Source organism: Camelus dromedarius, chromosome 1 (genome assembly GCF_036321535.1).
Source record: "Camelus dromedarius isolate mCamDro1 chromosome 1, mCamDro1.pat, whole genome shotgun sequence".
Taxonomy (NCBI): domain Eukaryota; kingdom Metazoa; phylum Chordata; class Mammalia; order Artiodactyla; family Camelidae; genus Camelus; species Camelus dromedarius.
In genome coordinates this window covers 84,327,859-84,341,465 of record NC_087436.1, presented here as the reverse complement: position 1 = coordinate 84,341,465, position 13,607 = coordinate 84,327,859, and the positions used below count along the sequence as shown (strand labels likewise).

At 35.0% G+C, this 13,607-nt stretch overlaps 1 protein-coding gene across 1 annotated transcript in view; it reads left to right on the top strand.

Moving 5' to 3' along the window:
* The window catches only part of SPMAP2L (sperm microtubule associated protein 2 like), a 37,492-nt gene that overhangs the window by 8,745 nt on the left and 15,140 nt on the right, over positions 1 to 13,607 (top strand). Inside the window, exons 4-6 of the mRNA XM_010983147.3 lie at positions 2,888 to 2,953; positions 6,015 to 6,143; positions 9,117 to 9,254. Of these exons, the coding sequence (XP_010981449.2) occupies positions 2,888 to 2,953; positions 6,015 to 6,143; positions 9,117 to 9,254 (333 nt within the window). The remainder of the gene's footprint in view (positions 1 to 2,887; positions 2,954 to 6,014; positions 6,144 to 9,116; positions 9,255 to 13,607) is intronic.

The window sequence follows — 13,607 nt, the reverse complement described above, 5'->3', positions numbered from 1 at the left end:
GGGCCAGCTTAGCTGGATGGCACGCTCAGTCTGTGCCATCCGAAGTGAAAGCCTGTCCTGGGGGTTTGAGAAGATTCCGTGCTTCCCCCTTGTCGTGAGGCCCTTTTCTAATGACAGCTCCTGTGGGAAGAGGAAAGAAGAGAGCTAAAGTGATTAAGGTGGAGATGTAGGAGAACTCTCCTTACAGTCATTCAGTGCTTACTTGTTTGCTCAGTACTGTGTGTGGCACATAACAGAGCTGAACCTTTAAGGGACTTGGGATTCTGCATGGACAATCTCATGTCTTAGATTTTGTGAAGCTCCAGGTTAATGTGTCCCAACCTTCTCTTGCCTCTAATTCAAGTGCAGTAGCTAATGAAATTTCAAGAACGCGCCCTCTATGAAAAAAAAAAAGTGTGTGTGTGTGTGTACATACAGTGTACAAACTAGATGCCTCCTGAAAATAGATGCATACTCTTGGTTTGGCTGAGATGTAGTTAGAAGAGGTAACAGAACAGAATCATTAAAGAGAAAATACCAAGGGTTCATATATAGATGAATTTGAGAAAATAATATCAGATTTTATTTTTATCCACTCTTTTAATAAGTGGATTAAAACCATTCATATTAATTGTTATTATTTAACATTTACATTTATTGTTATTATTTAGACTTATTTTGCATTTTCAATTTACTGTAGTTCCAGGTTTTTTTCCCCTCACATCTTCTAGGCAGCAAATACTACTACCTTATGTTTATGTGATGCTTTGCAGTTTAAAAAATTTTTTCTTCTCCTGAGAATCCTGAGAAGTCGATAGGGTGGGTATAATAAAACAGATTTTACTGAGAGAAAATGAAATTCAGAGAAAGGATGTCACTTTCCCAAGGTTGTATGATGGCTGAGTAGGAGATCTGATAGAACTAACATTCACAGAGTTTTACTAAATGTTCACTTAAAATACCAAATTACTTCAAATAAACCTATGCCAAGTAAGTATCTGCTGTGGCTAAATAGGGAATGAAATCGTTTACACCTGGTAAGTTTTTAGACTTAAGGAGACTGTGAAGAAAGTGTTTTTAAAAGTTTTTGTCCTTGCAGTTGTTATTACTGCTTCTTGCTTTTGTTTGAATGGCTAACTTGGTTTGACTCTATGGGGAAATTGTTCTCTCTCTGTTATCCATCCCCGTTCCAGTCCTCTAAAATAATCTTGTTAAGCAAATGTGCTGTGCCTGATTGTTATGAAAGAAAATATTTTCTGAATATAAGCAAAATAGTTAAATGTAAAAGAGCAATTTGACTGAAAGAATTTTTTGAATTACTTCATCAATCCAGACCTGAAATCATTTCTGTAATTGTTGCTAAATAAACATACACATACTGCTCTGCAGCCAAGGTAAGGATTTCCAAAACTTGCTCAGCTCTTAGCAAACTGTAGAAGACTAATTATCAATGAAGACATGGAACAACAAGGTAATTTAAAAAAAAACCCAAAAAACACACCTGCCTTCAAGAGTTAAAATCCTTCAACCACATTCTTTTGTTTCTGCACAGGCTCATGACTAGACATTGTGAGGTAATGTAATACACGAGCAAGAAGGGAAGCCTGTGTTAAGATGAAGAGATGTAGCTATGGTGACATAACGCACAATAAGTGAATGAAAAGCAGAGGTATTGGTCAGCTCTCCACACAGAATTAGCAAATGTTAATAAGATCATTTCCAGTTGAAGTAACAACCCAATTTAAGTATCTACAGGAATAAACTAGGAAACTGTGGATAGTCTTGTATAAAATGATACATTAAAGGAACACTGTTTAGCTGGTGAAGAAAAGGTGGAGGGAAAATCTTGGCTTGGAGGTGATGAAGGAAGCCAGAAGCTAACTTGCTTGAAAAGATTGATACACAATAAGATACTCTGTCTGCTGATGGCTTGCTTTCTCCCCCACCTAGCCACCCTCCCTGGAAAGTTGGTGCAGGCTTTCTCAGCAGGGCTCATGCAGTACCTCCAGGGCAAAATCATTCTTTTGTTGAGTAAGGATTTTTTTGTGGATTTTTTTGTTCTGGTACAGACAGTACCTTCATTGCTTCTAGGTAGTAACAGACATGGCTTGGGAGTTGCATTGTATCCATTTACATAGCAGATTGCAAACATTTCACCACCGAAGAATCTTTTGGTTATCACAAACCACCACCACATTCTCACGTTTAGAAAGATTTGTTGTTGTCATTGTTCACAAAACAAATCATATTTGTTATTTTTTTTAAATTAAGGACATGTTTTAGTATTAATCCGTCAGCATGAAGTAACATATGGAGATGATATAATTCTGAAACAAATCTGTTATTTTGGGTGTCATCTGCAACCTGATTGTGGGTGGGGTAGGATTCCGTTTGCCTTTGGAAATGTTCTAAAGTTTGGAGACTCCCATCATTGTCTTCATAGATCCCCTAAGGATTTGGGAGCTTTAGACTGGGAACCCTTGAATTAAGCAGCAGATAAAATGCAGATAGGTTTGTTGCAGTAGGAAACGGGGTAGTTAGAAGAATCCAGAATATGAGACACTGAGGGAAAAGGGTCAGGAGGTGGGATACTTCTCTTCCTACCTTCGAACCTGTATTTTATTTAGGAGCCTCTTTGAGCGATAACACAGTTCAAGCCGTCTGAAATGTATTGCCTTACCCAGCTTACTGATAGTTCCATGAATCCCCCTTATGCGATGCTTAAACTAAGTTTATATTTTAAACAATTAAATATCAATTCAGTTGAACTCAACGTTTACTGAGCACATACTACTTTGGTGTTTTGTTTTGTTTTCTCCTTCAGATGGGATTTGTTTTGGTAGGAGCCATCTAATGTAATCATACTTGTTAGTCATTCTCTTTGAATTAATCAGCTGGTATTTATTAGTTTTTTTTCTAGGAAGAGAATTCAAGATCTTTCTAGGCCTAAGAAACAATGGGGAGCCCCAGACAGGTAAGGCAATTTTATATAGTCTTGGTAATGATGTATTCCTTACAATAAATAGGTAAGTGTTATTCTTACCTGCCCACTAATGCTGCATCCCAGCACCTCTCTACTCCACTGGATCCATTGAACCAATATTGTCACTTCAGTTGAGTCAACACAAGGGAAGCAAACCCTAGGTCAGTGGTTCTCAAATTTGTCTGCACACTGGAATCACCTGGAAAATTTAAACATTGACTGATGTTTTGGTCCCAAGCCCAGAAATCCTTAATTGGTCTAGGGTGCAGCCTAGGCTTCAGGAGTGTTGAAAGGTCCCCAGATGATTCTAATAGGCAGACAGGTTTGAGACACACTGTCCCAGGGTGTTACTCCACACTCTTTTGAAAGACTTGTGTCCATCCTCCGAGTTCAGCTTGTCTGCTTCTAACATCTGGTCCTGCTGTCCCTAATCCTCTGCCTAGAGCACACCTGTTTTCTAGATCTCCAGACCCGCTGTCTTTTCACCCTTGGTCTCAGGATTCCTCCTTTCCTTTTTCTTCCTTTTCTTTTTCGGCTCCTGAGTAGGTGCTTTTTTATTTTTTTAATTATAGATTTTGTTTGTTTATTTTTTTTGGTGGGGAGGAGATAATCATGCTTAATTATTTATTTATAGAGGAGGAAGTACTGGGGATTGAACCCAGGACCTCGTGCATGCTAAGCATACACTCTACCGTTTGAGCTATACCCTTCCTCTGTGCATTTCTTTTTAGCATTGAGTGATATTCCATAGTCTGGCTGTACCGTGGTTTATCTATTCACCTAGTGAAGGACATGTTGGTTGCTTCCAATTTTTGGCAATTATGAATAAAGCTGCTATAAATATTCATATGCAGGTTTTTGTGTAGATAGAAGTTTTCAACTCATTTGGGTAGGTACCTGGGAGTGCAATTACTGGATCACATGGTAAGAATATGTTTAGCTTTGTGAGAAACTGCAAAACTGTCTTCCAAAGTGTGTTCCATTCCCACCAGCAATGAATGAGAGTTCCTGTTGCTCCACATCCTCACCAGCACTTGGTGTTGTCAGTGTTTTGTATTTTAGCCATTCTAATAGATATATAGTGGTTCATTGTTTTAATTTGCAGTTCCCTAATGACATGATGTAGAGCATATTTCACACGCTTATTTGCCATCTGTATATTGTCTTTTGTAAAGTGTCTATTCAGATCTTTTGCCCACTTTTTATTTGGGTTATTTGTTTTCTTATTGTTGAACTTGAAGAGTTCTTTGTATATTTGGAATAACAATACACTATCAGATGCTATAGACTGAATGCTGTCTCCCCCCAAAATTCATATGTTGAAATCCTAACTCCCAATGTGATGGGATTTGTGATGGAGGTGGAGCCTCTGGGAGGCCATAAGGGTGAGGCCACCTTGAATGGGATTAGTGCCCTTATAAAAGAGACCCCAGAGAGCTCCCTTGTCCCTTCCACTATGTGAGGACACAGAAAGAAGATTCCCCTCTCTGAAGCAGGAAGTAGGCCTTTACCAGATGCTGAATCTGCTGGTAGCTTGATCTTGGACTTTTCAAACTTCAGAACTACCAGATATTAATTTCTGTTGTTTATAAGCCACCCCATCTATGGTGTTGTTATAGCAGCCCAAATGGACTAAGATACCAAATATATATTTTGCAAATATCTTCTCCCAGTCTGTGGCTTATCTCTTCATTCTTGTAGTTGTGTCTTTTGTTGAGCAAAAGTTTTTAATTTTAATGAAGTCCAGCTTATTAGTTTTTTCTTTCATGGGTCATACTTTTGGTGTCATTTACACATGCATCATTAAATCCAAGGTCACTTAGATTTTTTTCTTATATTATCTTCTGTAAGTTTTATAGTTTTGCATTTTAACATTTAAATCTATGATACATCTCAAGTTAATTTTTGTGAAAGGTGTAAAGCCTGTGTCTAGATTCTTTTCCTTCTTTTTGCATGTGAATGTCCAGTTTTTCCTGCACCATTTGTTGAAAAGGCTCTTCTTTCTCTATTGGATTGCCTTCACTCCTTTGTCAAAGATCAATTAACTATGTTTGTGTGGGTCTATTTCTAGGATCTATATTCTTTCCCTTTGATCTATTTGTCTGTTATTTCACCAACACCACATTGTCTTGACTACTGTAGCTTTATCCTAAGTCTTGAAATCTGGTAGTGTCAGTCCTCTAATTTTCTTCCCTTCCTTCAGTATTGTGTTGGCTGTTCTAGGTGTTTTGCCTGCCCATATAAACCTTAGAGTTAGTTTTTTAATATTCCAAAGTAACTTGTTAGGATTTTGATTGGGATTGCATCAGGTCTATAGGTCAAGTTGGGATGAACTGACATCTTGACATTATTGAGTTTTCCTATCCATGAACATGAAATGTCTCTCCATTTATTTAGTTCTTTTATTTCTTTCATTGGAATTTTATTGTTCTCTTTATATAAATCTTGTCCATATGTTGTTAGATTTATATCTGTGTATTTTGTGGTGCTAATGTTAATAGTGTTATATTTTTAATTTCAAATTCAAAATGTTAATGCTAGTATATAAGAAATCAGTATACTTTTGTTTATTAATGTCATATCTCACAACTATAATCTAAAAAGAATTTTTAAAAGTCTTGGTTTTAAACATTAAAAATGTAATATGCTTTAAATTCTTTTTTTCATTGATGGATTCATACACATATACATTGATGAGAGGTATACATCGATGAAATGTCTTATGAATATTGCCAAAACTGTCAATAATCTTAGAACACTCCCTTCCACCCCATCCCTCTTTGAAACCAGTAGGAAAATTAAGGGAATGATTTTATTAATAGGTTCATTTTTGGTTACCACCTTTTAAGACAGTTGATAAAAGTCTTATTTTATTCTTATTTTAATTTCCAGAAGTAGTATGTCTACTTCTGATGCCTGATAATTGTAAAATTCTGTAATAGAGATAGTTCTTGAAATGAAGTAAAATCAGTAGAAAAATCGTCAAGAGCTATTTCTAAGATGTCCACCAGCAGTGAATTTCTTACCATTTTGTTTTTCTGCTTTTCAACAGAAAACTGTTTTGGGGAAATCAAGATCCTATTCGTCCTGTTTCCCGAAGTGCTTTGACAGCTCAACTGACCAAAAGACTGGAGAACCTTGCCCAGCCTAAGGAAGTCTCCTACCGATATGTACCTAACAGGTCAGTGTTTATGTGTTACTAGGTTGTGTGTTATCATGAACACAGAATTTATTGAGGATTAGGGATTGTATATCTGTTTCCAGTCTGATGCTATAGGAAAACTTTTCCAGAGCAACATCTATTGTTTAGCTCTTGCACACTTACATTACATCTTACAGTGTTTTGGTTTATCAGGATTTTGATTTTTTAAATACAATTAGGGTATTATGCAAGGATATGTACCATATACCACTGTTGTGGATGAACTTATCTGTGCATGAAACGACGCATTTTGTTTACCACCCTTGGCTTAATTACCATGAGTTAATTAGGGCATCTGAAGGGAAAAATGTTGTTAAGGCTTTTGATGCCCACTGTCAATTTGTTTTTAGTGCATATTTGTTGAATGACTGGGCTTTCTGCTGGTTGGCTCTTTGAGGAAAGAGTGTAGAGGGAGGATGGGGGAAGGGTACAGACAGTGAAGGACATTAAAGTAAGGAAAAAATTGAAGATACTATTATTTATCTGAAGTTTGGTTTCCAAGATAATTGAGGTGGCCATGTCTCTACCTCTTTCTGTATACAACTTTAGTCAGAAGTCTGCAAACTTTTCCTGGAAGGGGCCAGGTATAAAGTTGGCCACAAAGTCTCTATTCCAACTACGCAATGCTGGGAAAGCAGCCATAGACTTTTGTAAACTGAGTGTGCCTTTGTTCCAATAACATTTAAAAATTTTTGTATCTATGTTCATGAGGGATATTGGTCTGTAGTTGTCTTGTAATGTCTTTGTTTCTTGTGGTGTCATTGTTTATTTATGGTAATGCTGTCCTCATACAATCAATTGGAAAATGTATAGAATTGGTATTTATTACTTCTTTGTGGGCTCCAATTACACACTTATTAGGCTGCTCGAAGTTGTCCTACAGTTCATTGAATCTGTTCTCTTTCTTTCTCTTTCTGTTTTATTTCTCTCCATGTTTTCACAAACCTTTTTCTCTCTAGTGTATAATGTACTTACTGTTAATCCTATACAGGGTTTGGTTTTTTTTTTCATACAACATAGTTTTTATCTCTAGAAGTTCAATTTGGGTATTTTTATATCTTATCTCTATTTAGTGTGCTCCATCTTTTAATGTCCTTGCCTACTAATTCTGTAATATGTCATTTCTGGGTCTATTTCTAGGGATTGATTTTTCTCATGATCAGTCATAATTTACTGCTTCTTTGTATACCTGATGATTTTTTATTAGGTACCAGACACTATAAATTTTACTTTGCTAGCTCCTGCATATTTTTCTACTCCTGTAATATTCTTGAGCTTTGTAACTTTGTCATCATTCCATTATTTATAAGTGCTTTGATCCTTTCAGGCTTTCTTTAAAAAAAAAAAAAGCTTTACTGAGATATACCATACAATTCACTCATTTAAAGTCTACAGTAAAGTGTTTTGTAGCGTATTCACAGGGTGTGTAACCATCACCAAAATTTAATCTTAGAACTTTTTGGTCTTCCCTAAAAGAAACACTGAACCCATTAGCAGTCAATCCCTACTTCCTTTTAACTTCTTTCCCAAGCCCTAAGCAGCCATTAATCTACTTCCTGCCTCTAGAAATTTGCCTATTCTGGACATTTCATTTCAGTGGAATTATACAATATGTTGTCCTTTGCAATTGGCTTCTTTTACTTGGCAAAATGTTTTTTCAAAGTTTATGTATGTGGTATGACATATTAGTACTTCATTCCTTTTTATGGCTGGATTTATTTCTGCTGTATAGATTTGTCACACTTTATTTATCCATTCATCAGTTACTGGACATTTGGATTATTTCTGCTTTTTTGGTAACTGATAATGCTGCTATGAACATTTTTGTACAGGTTTTTGTGTAGAGGTATGTTTTCATTTCTTTTGGGTATATAGCAAGAATGGAATTATTGGTTCATATGGTAATCGTATGTTTAACTTTTTTGGGAACTGCCAGACTGTTTTCTAAAGTGACTGTGCCATTTTACAATCCCACTAGCAGTGTGTAGGGTTCCAATATCTTTGCCACATCCTTGCCAACACTTGTTATTGCCTCTCTTTTTGATAGTCATCCTAGTGCCGGTGAAGTAGTACTCATTGTATTTTTCATTTGCACTTTCTTAATGACTTTTGATGTTGAGCATCTTTTCATGTACTTATCGGCCACTTGTATAGCTTCTTTGGGGAAATGTCTATTCAAATCTTTTGCCCATTTTTGAAGATTTCTTCTAAGTTGAAAAAAAGATGGTACTGAAACTTAATTTAGTCTGTGGGAAAACCTAGTTCCTAATGTTTCCATTTTGTCTGAAAGTGGAAGTCTCTACCAAGTGTTTAAATTCACCAAAGTAATTTATTTCTTAAAAGAGTATTATATTTCATTACCTTTGGAAATGCTTATGCTGTAATACTTAGTGGAAAAACTTAAATATAAAACTGTATTTATGATATGTTTATTTAAAGAATGCTTATTTCTCAAACACACCAAGACCTTTCCCATCTCAAGACCTTATGCATAAAATTCTCCCTCTGTCTACAGAGCCTACAGTGATGAAGTCTTTTTGGTCCTTTAAGTCTCAGCATAGGTGTCAGTTCTAGAGAGACTTTCCCTGACTACTGTCCTCCACATAACTTTCCACCCCCTCACAAACCTACTCTGAAAGCCTCCACCTCTGGTGCATAGTCAGTGCCTTCATAGCACATATCACAACTATTTACCTGGTCTATATAGAAAATGAACTTTATTTGTTACAGGAAATTTTATGTTTTGAAATAGGATATTAGAAGCCAGCTGAAAACTTGATAGTTATAACCATTTCTAATTTCTCACTATGTAGAAAATAGCTCAGCAGCAGGAATCAACTGTCGTACCTGCTTCCTTAGACCTGCGAGGAGGGGTGTCAATGTTGGAAATTTCTATGATAATTTGAATTCATACTTGTTTCACTCATTTCTTTCTTCTTCTACAACTTTCAGGGCTCAATATTACTATAGTTGCGGTAGAGAGTCTGTAATCTGGGAGATCCCTTCTCCTACACTGTTTTGTCCACCTTCCAAAAGGATCCAGAAGCTGTCACAGCCCAACAGATTCAAGAAAGAGTATCTAATAAATAGGTAAAGTACCTTGAGAATCTCCATAAATTCTCCTGTAATTTGGTGAAATGTCACAATATTGTTATTATTTTAGTGTATGCATTTTCATAAAATAGAAGTCCACTTGTTTTTCAAAGGATCAAGGGGAAAAATCAAGTATTTGCAGCAATTGTAGGTAATCAGAAGATCATCATCAATAATTACATTTGACTCAAATTGTAGTGAAGCTAAAATTCACACTAAACTTACCATTATCAGCCAATTAAAAATATGCAAATGAAGCATTGCAGGTTTTTGCAGTTCACAGAACTTGATGTTGTCTTATGCCTCTGTGACTTTGCAAATGCTCTTCCTTTTGCTTTAAATGTTGAATTTCTCCTTGTCTTTAAAAAATAGCTTAAGTGATACCTTTCACATGGGAGCTAAGATTGTGATGAAGTTGTTGGAAAAATGTTAGGTTGCATTATTGGAATATGTACAGTATACAATTACAGGAATGTGACAGTACCACTGTACTCTACATTAATCAGAACACATTAGGTGTATGTGTCCACTTACAGGTGTTGTACCCTAAGAAACTGTTGATAAATTTGACACTATTCAGAAGGTGATGAATGAGTTGTTGAGTCTTCTGGAAACTATGTTATATGAAAAATAGTTAAGAGAAAGAATGTGTTTAGCTTAGAGAAGACACCAAGGAAGCAGTGATAGCTGTGACCAAATGTTTAAAGGCTTAGCATCTGAAAGAAGGAGAAGTGAGAGTAAAATTACTGAATCTTGATCCTAGAACTAGAAGTAGAACAAGGAATTTATAGAGCAGCTGATGTCAGCTAAGTGTAGAAAAATCTTTCTGATAGCTGTTCAGTAATGAAAATGTTTATCTGGAAAAGTCAACTGCAGTCTCCACCAAATCCATAAAAATATTCAAGCACAAACTGGAATGATGACTTTACATGAATTTTAGAAAAGATTCCAGCATTCAGAGAAAGGTTGAACTGGACAGCTTGAGTGTTTTTCCATCATAGAATCCAGCAAAAGAGGCCCAATTCCTCCACAGAATTTTTTCATTTGCTTATTTATCATTCAACAAAATCTGCTAATTTAGTTAAAATATGCATGTAAATTTGGCAGTTATAGATCTAGATCTATAAACTAAAATAATACTTTATTTAACTGTCACCACTTTTTGAAACAGCTAAGTTTGATTTTTCATATAAGTGAAACCCCCTTGAATGCTAAAACTTTTTGTATGTTTGAAAGTTCATTTCCCTGCTTTCCTAAGCAGATTCTTCTGATACTGAACATACATGTAACCTTTTTCATTAGCTTGAGATCTTTATGATGAACATGAGCTATCACGTAATACTTTAATTTAGAAAACCTCTCAGAAAATGTTTAATTATGAAGCACATTTCTTAGGTTAAGTGGCCTGGCCTCTTTAAATTACGATATTCACATATCATAGTTTTCCTGTCATTTGTCTTTTTATTGGGGGAATAGTCTCTAAGCAGTCTCTTTTCTGATCTTCTGTGTGCTGGAAATAGATAACCAAGCTCATTAGAATTTTGTGAGGGGAAAATGCAGGTCTTAGTGAAGACAGTGCTCTCCATTAAGTATATTACATGAACTTGGACTTTGTGACATATATTTTAGCTGATTCACCAGGAGAACTCAACAGCAGATTTGAGTAGTCAGAAGAAAGCATTAGCACACTTAAGGATAGGTCAGTTGAGATGATAAAGTCTGAGAAACAGAAAGAAAAAAGAATGAAATAAACAAATCCTTATAGCCCTATGGGATACCATCAAGAGTATCAACATATCCATAATGGGAATTTCATAAAGAGAGTCAAGAGATAGAGGAGCAGAAGGAATGTTTGAAGAAATAATGGCCCAAAGTTTCCTAGGTTAGATGAAAAACATTAAGCTACATATCCAAGAAACTTAACAAACTCCAAGTATGATAAACTCAAAAAGATCCACAACCTGACACAACATAATCAAATTGTCCACAACCAGAGACAAAGAGAAAATCTTGAAAGCAAGAGAAGTAACTCACCATATACAAAGGATCTGCAGTAAGATTAACAGATGACTTCTTGTCAGAAACCATGGAGGCCAGAAGGCAGAGGCATGACACAGTTAAAGCACTGAAAGAAAAATACTATTGGCTGAGAATATTCTATCTAACAAAACCATACTTCAAAAATAAAGAAATTAAGACATTTCCAGATAAACAAAAACTGAGAAAATTCATCACCAGCAGGCTTGTTTTACAGTAAATACTAAAGGGATTCCTTTGGGCTAAAGTGAAAAGACGCTAGACAATAACTCAAATCTACATGAAGAAATAAAGGGCATCAATAGAGTTAATTACACAGGTAAATATGAAAGACAGGATAATTGTGTTTTTCTTTTTATAGCTCTTTTATTCTTCTACCTGATTTAAAAGACAACTGCATAAAACAATAATTATAAATCTGTGTTGTTGGGCATATAATGTATTTAAAAAAACAGGGAGGGAATGGAGTGATATTAACTTGAATTAGAATGTTATAAGTTAAGACATACAGGGCAACAACTAAGAAAATAGTTTTTAAAATAACAAGGGAATTAAAATGGTACACTAGAAAAAAATCTAACATGGAAGAAGAGAGGAATGGTTGAGTAGAGGAACAAAAAAGATGTAACATACGAAAAACATAGAAAATTACAGGCAGAAATTCTATGTTGTGAGTAATATATTAAATGCAAATGAATTGAACACTCTAATCAAAAGGCAGGGATTGGCAAATGAATTGAACACTCTAATCAAAATGCAGGGATTGACAGAATGGATTAAAAAAAACATGTACTCAATAATATGCTCTCTATGAGACACATCCTTTAGATTCAAAGAAACAAGTAGGCTGAAGTCTGAAAGTAAAAGGATAGAAAAAGATATACGATGAAAACCAGCCACAGTGAGTGGCTATACTTATATCAGACAATATAGACTTTAAGACAAACATTGTGTACATCTAACAACAGGACCCCAAAGCAGATGAAACAAAACCTGGTAGAACTGAAGAGAGAAAGAGAGAATTCAATACTAGTTGAATTTTTCAGTATTCCACTTTAAATAATAAGAAGAACAACACACAGATCAACAAGGAAATAGAAGGCTGGAACAACACTAAACCAACAATACCTAACTGACACTTATACAACAGTACACCCAACAATAAGCAGAACACTTGTTCTTCTCAACTGAAATGTTCTCTAGGATAGTAATATATTAGATCATAAAGCAAGTGTCAATAAATTTAAAAGAATTGAATACATACAAAACTAGTTCTCTGATCACAGTGAAATGAAATTAGAAACCAATAGCAGAAGAAAAATTTTAAATATGTGAAATTAAATACACTCCTAAACAATGAGTCAAAGAAGAAACCACTTTGATATTTTATTAAATGAAAACACAACATACCAAAACTTATGAGATGCAGCTGAAGTAGTGATTAGTGGGAAATTTTAACTGTAAATGCCTACATAAAAAAGTAAAAAAGATCACAAATCATAACCTAATCTTCCATTTTAAGAGATTACAAGTGGAAAAGCAAACTAATTCAAAACAAGCAGAAAGAAGGAAATAATAAAGATTAGAGTGAAAATAAATTAAATAGAAACTAGAAAAACAGAGAAAATCAACAAAGCCAGAAGTTGGCTCTTTGAAAAAAAATCAAAAAACAAGACTTCGGCTAGACTTATGAAGACAAAAAGACGGAAGACTCAAATTACTAAAATCATGAAAGAAAGAAGGGACCTTTCTAAGGATTCATTTGCAAAAGAAGGGTTATTGCTATTTACTTTATAGAAATAAAAAAGGATTATATGGGATTACTATGAGCAGTTGTAAGAGCAACAGATTAGATAACATAAGTGGAATGGACAAATCCCTAGAAAGACAAACTACTGAAACTGACAAAATAATAGAAAATCTCAGCAAACCTATAACAAGAGATTTAATTAATAATTTACAAAAACTTCCTATGAATGGCTCAAGACCAGATGTCTTCATTGATGAGTTCAATGATATGTTTAGAGAAGAACTAACACCAATCCTTCAGATTCTTTAAAAAAATAGGTCACTTCTCAACTCATTCCATGAGGTCCATATTACCTGATACCAAAACCAGAAAAGGTCATACAAGAGAAGAAAATGACAGACAGTATCTCTTATGAATATATATGTAACAATTCATATGAAAATGCTACATTTCAAGTTCAAATATCTAGGCAACAATCGCACCAAAATACTAGCAAAGCAAGTCCAACTACATATAAAAATAATTATACACCATGACCAAGTTGGATTTCTCCCAGGAATACA